The 11,781-nt window shown below is 36.6% G+C and overlaps 1 protein-coding gene across 1 annotated transcript in view; it reads right to left on the minus strand.

Moving 5' to 3' along the window:
- GABRG1 (gamma-aminobutyric acid type A receptor gamma1 subunit) overlaps positions 1 to 11,781 on the minus strand; it is a 47,103-nt gene that overhangs the window by 28,650 nt on the left and 6,672 nt on the right. The window contains exon 3 of the mRNA XM_009283592.1: positions 1,156 to 1,223. Within this exon, the coding sequence (XP_009281867.1) occupies positions 1,156 to 1,223 (68 nt within the window). The remainder of the gene's footprint in view (positions 1 to 1,155; positions 1,224 to 11,781) is intronic.

Below are 11,781 nucleotides of genomic sequence, written 5' to 3' on the forward strand. Positions count from 1 at the left end.
CTCTGGCCTGAGACATAGACTTCCCTGCCACAGCCCCAGGTAATGACAACCCTACGCTTGTTAGACCATTATGCTGGAATGAATAGCCTTTGCCACAGATCTGCATCATCTACTTTTGGCACCTTTATCCATAGTATCTAAGAACCATTAGTTTTTCCTGCTTGGCTTTCCATCGCTGAAAGTCGATATTCCCCATCCAAGCATGATGACATACGTGTAAGATCCTTAATAATAATCCAGAATTACTGTGCTTTCACCAAACGCTCATAAGCCCCCTGCGCTGGCATACTCCAGCCTCAGATTGAACAAAAGGCTTCTCTGGCATGCAAATTCAACACTGTCAGCAATTCTGTAGGGAGGAGGAAAAGGAAAAAGGCAGGAGGGCGCTAAGCTCAAACTCAGCTGAGGGCCAGTCCCAGTCTTAGTCCTGGGCAGCAGTCATGCAACAGGCCTTTCTAAAGCCTCCAACACCACCATTTCATACAATGCACATCATGACAGAAAATCTAAGTGGTTTAAGAAAAGGCCACAGGCTCAACTTCCTCATAAGTGCTGTTACTTCAGTGTTGGTACCTAATAGATAGGTCAGATCACAACAGGTCTACCGGAAACTAGATGAGATGCATTGCTTAACTTCTGAAGAAACCAGTTATGTATACACACTGAAGAGGACGCATAAAACTAAATAAGACATGGAAAAAGGAGGACAAAAGAGTTAATTTCAATTTTTTCTTTTTATGAATTTGCAAAATAATAATAAATCGCTGCATTGAAAATAGTTTTATTCACAAATGCTGGGTCAATTGTTATTTTTCTTAACCTCTGAAGAGTCACTCCAGGAAATTATACTGGGCCAGAGATAAACCAGGTATAAACAAACATAGTGAAAGTGTTCAACACAAACCAAAATAAGGACCTGATACAATGTTCTCTGTGCGGTCTCAGTTTTTTTAAAGAAGAAATATATTTTAAAAATTACAACAATTTCAAATAGAAAGTCTAAAGGTGTTTCTGTAATAATCACAATCATACCCAACAGCATAAGAATACACAGTAAGAAATAAAGAAACTTATTTGAATGAGATCAGAATTATTTCATAATATTAACCCATAGCATCATTCAGATAATGTTTTCTGTCAATAATCAGAACTTACCATATTGATTGGGTCAACTGGGCCAATGCTGTTAACATAGACATCTGTTTCAATTACCGTAGTTCTCACTAAAAAAAACAGTAACCATAATAATTACATATTTAAATAACTCTGTACATTTTTAGTGTAATTTAACCTATTTACTAAAACAACAACAAATCTGATATTCTTTTATTAGATTCAGAATAATTAAATCTCTGGTTTGTTCATTCTGTGAAGGATCATATATGACTTGGCTCCCTTACTCCATACGAATTGCTAGAATTACCAATATGAATTTTTTACTTCGTAATGCAATCCCCACCTGCGCTTTGTGAACAGATATAAGATAGATATAAAAGGTATAAAAGGTAAAGGAAGGGAAAAAAAACCCGAAAAACAAAAACTGCCTTCCAGCATAAAAATCGTAAACAGAAAAAAAATGTTTGTAAAAAATTGCTCGTCAACAAGCCATGAGGTCTGGGAGTAGATGTGTTTATCAGCTGTAAGGAATCAATATGCGGTGCTTTCTGTCAATTCATACTGAAAATGTGTAACAAAAATAAAATAACTTTTCACCACAGATTTCTTCAATTCATGCAACTATAGCACACCTAAGGATTACTAATGTCCTTTCATCAGCTTGATTAATACACCAAATAGAAAGCTCTTCAAGTGAAAGTCATTTAAAAATTAAACTTTTCCAAACTTATTTTTCTTTAAAAACACAGGGAAACCACTCTCACTGGGCAGACAAAAATTAGCTGTTTTAAAAATATATTCTCTTACAGAATATACTCTCTTACTTTGTACAATTACAAAAGGGCACAAAGTCTAAGTGACCTCCCATGAAAGTCACACCTGAAGTACAGGTGGCACTGATAATTCGTTTTTTTCCTCCTAACTGGTTTATAGGGGAAAAAGGTACAAATGAAAGAGGTCAGGATGCATTTTAACTTCATTAATTTACCAAGGATTCTCTTCTAGCTTGTACTGGAGAGTCAGAATGTGGACACAAGAGGACATATGTCCTAGTCCCCAGTGGAATGAAGAGGGTTAATAATAAAGCTCTGCTGGTCTTTCTCTCATGATCTGGCACGTTAAAATGAAGCATCTCTGTCCATCTGCAGATGGAAAAGGGGAAAGGTACAAACAACAAGGCACTTTGATTTCATAGGAGAAGGACCCTAGGTCATCAGATTTGATTTCTTTATACTGCAACTCATCACAGATCGCCCAAGTGCTCTATAAAAAACCTAAATCTTAAGTAAGAGGATTTTTCAAACCTCAAAAATCTAAAACTCAGACCGACACACAGAAAGATACAGTATCATTAACATACTTGCCAGCTACGATGACAGGCAAGATACATTTCCTAAATATCCTAAGATACCTTTTCCCTGCCAATCTCGCTTGGGAGGAAATTCTCCCCGATTCCAAATCTAATTACTGGTGTGACCCTGAGCCTGACAGCAAGAGACACCGGTGAGGCTGCACAAAGGATCTTCTGTATGACCACAGAGCACAGAGTCACTTGATCACCATCCCGTCCCCAGTATGCTTCACAGAAAGTTTAAACAGACTCTGGAAACCATTTTTTTTTTCCTGGGGAAAAAAAATAAGTACTTCCTGAACTGCAAATGTTTTCAATATCTGCAGGGCTCATAAGGGAAGGGGGCCAACGCAAGAACTCATATCCACAGAGTAAAAAAAGTATATAATGCATGTGTGTATATACACATATATATAATATAACATATTTTACATATGCCACATCTCGCAAACAGATACCCTCTTCCTTTAATTTTGCAACCCTACTTATCTATATAACAGCAACCCCACTGCTAAACTAGAACACAAGGAGGTGGATCAAAGTGTACCTTGCCTCAGTGCTCAAGCAATGTTGAATCCACTATTTTTTCCCCCTATTAGTAGGAAATGTTTCATTCTCCTTAGTGTTAGGGAATCTTTTTTTGTTCTGAGGTTCAAGTCTTTGCCTCCAACTTTCAGCATATATCAAACCTCTTCTTCAGACACAAGTACCTACACGCAGTGATTAAGGACACCTCTGAAACTTGCCTTCAGTATGCTGAACAGTTCATACCGCATACTGCAAATGCAACCTACAGATAATCTGTTCAGCTTTAACTTCTAAACTTGCTCCATTGTTTCCAGATCCATCTTGAAATGTGGACACCAGGACTGGAAATTTTTGTAACAGTGTTATCAGTGCTGCTTGAACATTTCCAGATTTCTACTTGTGTTCCTTTCCAAAAGCAGACTTATCTCAGGACAACGCTCAGGGGATGCATAGCTAAGATCTTATACTACACAAAATATCTAAGTTTTCCCCTAAATCACTACTTTACTATGCAGAATCTCTCACCTTGAAATATAACCCACAGGCTTTCTCCCCCCACACCTCCTTTTTTTCCCCCCTCTTAATTTTTGTGTCTCCAGTTTTACTGAAGGAGCAAATTACTACTCTGCAGATACAGCCTCTCCCTTTCCAACAGTCTTTGTGTCATCTGTCAACTTTACTACAAAAATTCATCGCTGAAATCATTCAAAATACCAGTATTCTTGATCAAGACTTTCCTATGAGACCCTACTATAGACAGCCCAACCACTGATATTTCCTTATTAACAACTGAATTTTGAGATCTGTCAGTGAGCCAGTTTTTAATGGGGGCTGTGTCAATTTTATGAAATTCCAGCTTGCAGCGAGCACTACTTGATCTGCCACAAGGGCTCTCCTGTAATGTGCCATGGAGTTCAATTTGCCTTTTCCATACTGCTCTGAGTAAGATTATTAGAGCTATTAAGAGCTGGTGAAGAGTCTGAAAATCTGCCTCTGTTGAAATTATTTTAATTGACCCAAATGATCCAGAGAAAGAGGTCCAACTGAAGAAGACTGGAAGAGGCTATTTTGTTATCTTAGTCCTCCTGTATGGTACAGAGCAAAGTACTTCTGTGAATTAGAAGAAAGAATTCATTCTTCTTGTGTTCTTGAACTAGAATTGATACAAGACCACGAAAATGACAAATGCTGGAGGAAAACACATTCTTGATACTCATTTGACATCCATGTAATTACTATTGCTCATTTACTCTCCACAAAGAGCTAACAGAGAAAGGTGGTTTGAGAAGATGTTTCTACAGTGAATACTTCTTATTTTACTTTAAAAATGTGGTATCAGCCTTGAAACCACTAGGAGTAAGGTGGCAGCTATTTAACACATCCCGCGTGAAGTGCAAAACAGTACTGTAAACTTACAGAAGCTTCTAAGGAAGGGGAGAAAGAGATAGCACGCTTTAAATATTTAGCCCGAAAGACAATATGAGCCAGGCTAGAGTAAAGTAAGAAGGTGAGAGGACAGCAGATTGCATACTCAACAGAGAAAGAGAAGAGCACCAAGGGGCAGCTGCCCCCAAGGGATAGCTCATCAGCTCCTAACGTAGCTGAAGCACACAGGGAACCTGTTTGCTGAGCCCGATCTAGAGAGATCTACTCACACTTTCTGATTTCCTGCTTTGACACTTTTCTTCACTATTCTAAACTTCTCTTCTGGTTTAAAAGGTTTGACTGGTATTAAGCATCATCTAACACAAGCACATAGCTAAGGACAGGCTTGTCCCAAGAAATAAATATAGTAAATAAGTGACTCTTGTGCCTGGAATTCAAGAACAAGAATGAACTTCCCGACAAGGAACAAGACCTGGAAAGAAGTCTCTCTCAAGAGGCACGGACCACTGCCTTTCTAGTAAGGGATGATGCTGCATAACCCCCAGGCATATTCTGAACCCCAGTTTGAGTTCAAAATCTGTATTTTGAAAAATGTTTACTCTCGATTAGAAAAATCAGAGTGATAAAAATCTACCTCAGTCATTGACAAATTATTTTAGTAATTACTCTCACTATCAAAAGTGCCTCTTTTTTAGCCTGTATTTATCTAGGCCCAATTTGCAGCTTTTGATATTTGAAATATCTTTGCCTGTTACATTGAAGAGCTTTCCTTACCAGTTATTCTCTGTTTATAAACCCCCATCTCCTGACAGAAATTATTATCATTATTGTAAAAGTGCAGAACATTGCACTTTTTATTGTTTAATATTGCTCCATTTTCATTACTCCAGTCCCCAAAACTACCCAATAGCATGTTAGTCCATCTAAATTCACTAACCAGTTCCCTTAGATTACCACAATTCCCCATTTTGGAATGAAAGTCTAAGATATATCACCTTTTTTTATTGTTACTTATCATGCTATTTAATTTAAACTAAGACCACTTTTGATAATTTCATCCAGGCTTATTTTCTTTGAGCATGTTTTCTATAACTCCTCATTAATTGCCTAAAGAAGTATCTCTTCTTGGTGATAAAGCAGTTATTCAGCAAATAAATTAGGCAACTACCACATTCAGGAATAACAGAGGCCTTCAATTTGTAATAGTTTTTAATGGAATAATACAATTCTCACAACCAGTTATCTAAAAGTATTACTTATATGGCTATCTATATTGAAAATTCGGCCTCAAGTGTCTACAGCAGGTTTCCAACTCCATCTCTGAAGAATTTTTTCAAAGCGATTTTGATGAAAGCAGAGCCCTGTTCTCCACACTTCTTCTTTTACCTTTTTATTTAAAAGAAACCCATCTTTAGCAAATACTGCTACCCCGCAACTTTTATTATTTCCATCATTTTCTATGCAGTGCACACATCCAGTACCTTTAACATTCACTGTATATGCTCTTCTACATCTTCCTTTTGTATTTCAGTTTCCTTCAATTCTTGCAAAATATTCTTCATCTCAGAATACATAACTCTCTACCTTTACCTGATATTTTCCTGCTTATTTGGGCTTATTATTTTCCTGCCTATATCATCCTTTCATCAATGATACACTAAGAGCACCTGTTCAACAGAATATCCCCCTAATATCCTTATCTTTTCAGAATTAGTGCTTCTCTTAGTCTCTTGAAAGTCCACTTTTTGTTCATGTATCCTTTATATCCCTGGGTACGTGACTTTTCACATTAGTGCACTGAGATGCAATTACTTACCCATGCCCTGCTTATAGGGCAATTACAACTACCCAAATTTCTCTAGGTATCCAACTTCTCTATCTCCATGAGCAATCATCCTCACCATTCTTAAAAATTCTATCAATGATGATAGAATTTCCTCAAACTGTTGATTGAAAACCCCCCATTAGAGTTCTAGATATGTGATGATTATTCCCAATTTTTAATTAAACTTTCAGATTGATCAGCTGTGTTTCACCCATACAATACACAACATTGGACATGAGACATAGCTGGAAAAAATGTGCTGTACATTGATAGGCTAATATTAATATATCAGTCTCCCTAAGGTGTGAGAGTTGGAACAGTGTGCAGCCAGAATTCTTTCCTTTAAAAAGGAAAGTTGAAAAATAACAGCTAGGTTGATGCAGGACTGAAGGTAAAACAAGTGTGGTTATAAAATCACGTAGCAAAAAGGTAACATTACAGTGAGAATAATACTGCTTTTTTAATATATCAACACTCCAAGGTTGTATCTGTAATTAAAGGGATTTATACTACAGATAAGAGACTTCATCTGGTAACTACTATTACTTCATACTGAGCAGAAGGTACTTTAATACCAGTTCCTTTATGCTCCAAACACCTCAAAGAATTTTACATAAATTGAGTTAAAGACTAGTAAGATTAATAAACATAGCAAAGGGTAACAGTTAAGAAATCACTACAACTTGTGGATACTTGAATGAGACAAAGAGAAAATGACAGTGAGGTTTTCTCCTATTCAAATTCAGTATTGCCTCTGACATTTCAATTTTCATTTGGCCCTCCTTTATCATCTCCCTCAACTAACTGCATGTTTAACAATGAAACCCCTTATCTCACTCTGAGATGCTGAAATTTTGTGTCAACATCAGGAAGAAAACAAAATACTGCTCTGGTATTCAAACCCAAAAAGTCCAGGTTCAAAACAAAAAATGTTGCCATTGTAACTGAGCTTTGTAATTCAATAGTAAGAATGTTCTGTGGGATATTATTGCTTTGAAAGATAATTAGAATTCGGAGTAAGGTGGCAGCTATTTAACACATCCCGCGTGAAGTGCAAAACAGTACTGTAAACTTACAGAAGCTTCTAAGGAAGGGGAGAAAGAGATAGCACGCTTTAAATATTTAGCCCGAAAGACAATATGAGCCAGGCTAGAGTAAAGTAAGAAGGTGAGAGGACAGCAGATTGCATACTCAACAGAGAAAGAGAAGAGCACCAAGGGGCAGCTGCCCCCAAGGGATAGCTCATCAGCTCCTAACGTAGCTGAAGCACACAGGGAACCTGTTTGCTGAGCCCGATCTAGAGAGATCTACTCACACTTTCTGATTTCCTGCTTTGACACTTTTCTTCACTATTCTAAACTTCTCTTCTGGTTTAAAAGGTTTGACTGGTATTAAGCATCATCTAACACAAGCACATAGCTAAGGACAGGCTTGTCCCAAGAAATAAATATAGTAAATAAGTGACTCTTGTGCCTGGAATTCAAGAACAAGAATGAACTTCCCGACAAGGAACAAGACCTGGAAAGAAGTCTCTCTCAAGAGGCACGGACCACTGCCTTTCTAGTAAGGGATGATGCTGCATAACCCCCAGGCATATTCTGAACCCCAGTTTGAGTTCAAAATCTGTATTTTGAAAAATGTTTACTCTCGATTAGAAAAATCAGAGTGATAAAAATCTACCTCAGTCATTGACAAATTATTTTAGTAATTACTCTCACTATCAAAAGTGCCTCTTTTTTAGCCTGTATTTATCTAGGCCCAATTTGCAGCTTTTGATATTTGAAATATCTTTGCCTGTTACATTGAAGAGCTTTCCTTACCAGTTATTCTCTGTTTATAAACCCCCATCTCCTGACAGAAATTATTATCATTATTGTAAAAGTGCAGAACATTGCACTTTTTATTGTTTAATATTGCTCCATTTTCATTACTCCAGTCCCCAATATTACCCAATAGCATGTTAGTCCATCTAAATTCACTAACCAGTTCCCTTAGATTACCACAATTCCCCATTTTGGAATGAAAGTCTAAGATATATCACCTTTTTTTATTGTTACTTATCATGCTATTTAATTTAAACTAAGACCACTTTTGATAATTTCATCCAGGCTTATTTTCTTTGAGCATGTTTTCTATAACTCCTCATTAATTGCCTAAAGAAGTATCTCTTCTTGGTGATAAAGCAGTTATTCAGCAAATAAATTAGGCAACTACCACATTCAGGAATAACAAGACCACTTTTGATAATTTCATCCAGGCTTATTTTCTTTGAGCATGTTTTCTATAACTCCTCATTAATTGCCTAAAGAAGTATCTCTTCTTGGTGATAAAGCAGTTATTCAGCAAATAAATTAGGCAACTACCACATTCAGGAATAACAGAGGCCTTCAATTTGTAATAGTTTTTAATGGAATAATACAATTCTCACAACCAGTTATCTAAAAGTATTACTTATATGGCTATCTATATTGAAAATTCGGCCTCAAGTGTCTACAGCAGGTTTCCAACTCCATCTCTGAAGAATTTTTTCAAAGCGATTTTGATGAAAGCAGAGTCCTGTTCTCCACACTTCTTCTTTTACCTTTTTATTTAAAAGAAACCCATCTTTAGCAAATACTGCTACCCCGCAACTTTTATTATTTCCATCATTTTCTATGCAGTGCACACATCCAGTACCTTTAACATTCACTGTATATGCTCTTCTACATCTTCCTTTTGTATTTCAGTTTCCTTCAATTCTTGCAAAATATTCTTCATCTCAGAATACATAACTCTCTACCTTTACCTGATATTTTCCTGCTTATTTGGGCTTATTATTTTCCTGCCTATATCATCCTTTCATCAATGATACACTAAGAGCACCTGTTCAACAGAATATCCCCCTAATATCCTTATCTTTTCAGAATTAGTGCTTCTCTTAGTCTCTTGAAAGTCCACTTTTTGTTCATGTATCCTTTATATCCCTGGGTACGTGACTTTTCACATTAGTGCACTGAGATGCAATTACTTACCCATGCCCTGCTTATAGGGCAATTACAACTACCCAAATTTCTCTAGGTATCCAACTTCTCTATCTCCATGAGCAATCATCCTCACCATTCTTAAAAATTCTATCAATGATGATAGAATTTCCTCAAACTGTTGATTGAAAACCCCCCATTAGAGTTCTAGATATGTGATGATTATTCCCAATTTTTAATTAAACTTTCAGATTGATCAGCTGTGTTTCACCCATACAATACACAACATTGGACATGAGACATAGCTGGAAAAAATGTGCTGTACATTGATAGGCTAATATTAATATATCAGTCTCCCTAAGGTGTGAGAGTTGGAACAGTGTGCAGCCAGAATTCTTTCCTTTAAAAAGGAAAGTTGAAAAATAACAGCTAGGTTGATGCAGGACTGAAGGTAAAACAAGTGTGGTTATAAAATCAGGTAGCAAAAAGGTAACATTACAGTGAGAATAATACTGCTTTTTTAATATATCAACACTCCAAGGTTGTATCTGTAATTAAAGGGATTTATACTACAGATAAGAGACTTCATCTGGTAACTACTATTACTTCATACTGAGCAGAAGGTACTTTAATACCAGTTCCTTTATGCTCCAAACACCTCAAAGAATTTTACATAAATTGAGTTAAAGACTAGTAAGATTAATAAACATAGCAAAGGGTAACAGTTAAGAAATCACTACAACTTGTGGATACTTGAATGAGACAAAGAGAAAATGACAGTGAGGTTTTCTCCTATTCAAATTCAGTATTGCCTCTGACATTTCAATTTTCATTTGGCCCTCCTTTATCATCTCCCTCAACTAACTGCATGTTTAACAATGAAACCCCTTATCTCACTCTGAGATGCTGAAATTTTGTGTCAACATCAGGAAGAAAACAAAATACTGCTCTGGTATTCAAACCCAAAAAGTCCAGGTTCAAAACAAAAAATGTTGCCATTGTAACTGAGCTTTGTAATTCAATAGTAAGAATGTTCTGTGGGATATTATTGCTTTGAAAGATAATTAGAATTCCAGTTCAATAACCTTGTTGTACAAGTACTGACATATACTCTGAAGATGTGGAATCTGACACCAGATTTTATCCACATAATTGAAGTAGACTAAGATGAATGCACTATAGCCTGATTTTGTTTTTCTATCTGTTAAATATCTGCTGCAGTTACCAAGCAGCTGGACAGAATGCGATGCCTTTACTCGAAGTTGGAAATTTCATCTTATGTTGTCCAAAATTTGTGCTGTGTGGCAGAACTCCGCAACTTCCATCCAGAAGAGAGTCAGTCAACATTTGTTCTCCTGGCAACAAAGTGAATATTCCCAAATGTCTCCTGTTCTCATCTGGCTGATATTCATGAACCTTATGTTTTAATATATTGGATGGAGGCAGGTCCCAAATAGTAGAGATCAGATTGGTACAGAAATATTGCACCACGAGAGCAAAGAAGAAAAAGAAAGGGAGCATTTATGTGAGAGAAGGTAGAATCAAGTGTCTTCTTTCAGGAACTGATAATTGGAATCCAGAAAGTTCTACATTGAGTTACTCAGAAAAAGGCAGAGTTCTTGCCCTATCACGAGTCAGTACATAACCAGGAAAGTGAAGGTAAGGATGACACCAAAATTCTTCCGTGCCCATCTAAATCCATTTGACATGTCAGAATAAACTCCTCTTCCTGTATTTTCCTTCTCTTATTTCTAAGTTTTATGGGGAGAGAAGAGAAACAGAATTCTCTTTTCTTTCATCCCCACCTACCAGTTAATCATTAGAAGGAATTCTAGTGGAGACAGTTTATTCCCTCATAATCCCTTTGCTGTCTGTTGCATCAAGCAGTCGAGGGGGTGGAGGGGGGAAGTAATGCTATACATCTGTCACACATTGAGAATTTAAGGAAATATATGCTGGAAGACCTTTATTATTGTCTAAACATTTGCAGTAATTCAATTAAATGAACATGGAGGCAAAGACTTACAACACATTTCATGAGATTCACATGTGATTGTATCATGACAGGGAGAGAAAAATTGCCATTCAACATCTTCAGGGTAACAGTCAACAACAAAACAGAACTAAGAAATTTGGGGAAGAAAACAATTTGTCAGAAGCTTTCAAAAGAAAATACTTAGTTTGAGATTGCATCTCTCTGTTCTCCTACATAAATGAAACAAGTCTAGATTATTGTATTGTTTATCGCATAAGCAGCTTACAGAATTACATGGCATTCCTTTGATCGGAAATGCCAAGTATTTAACAAATAATTACATCCTCCTCCTCTCTCTTCACAGTTCAGGAAACAAATTCAGAGAAAATAAATTATTTTTCTTAGTTTGATCCACCATGTATGTGGTAGACAGGAGCTGGCAAGGTTTCCTGTATTCCATCATTTCAACACAAGATTCTTCCAAATATTTACACTTAATAGTTATATGCAAATTGATGCTTTGACTGTTGAAAGACAAAATTGCCTTCCTACTAGCTGCAAAGTTTGATCTATAGTAATGCAGTCTTTCTTCCTATATTCATCTAGAAAAGATATAGTCCTAAGTTAGCTGGCGGCTCAC

This window comes from Aptenodytes forsteri, unplaced genomic scaffold, assembly GCF_000699145.1.
Source record: "Aptenodytes forsteri isolate BGI_AS27 unplaced genomic scaffold, ASM69914v1 Scaffold102, whole genome shotgun sequence".
Taxonomy (NCBI): Eukaryota; Metazoa; Chordata; class Aves; order Sphenisciformes; family Spheniscidae; genus Aptenodytes; species Aptenodytes forsteri.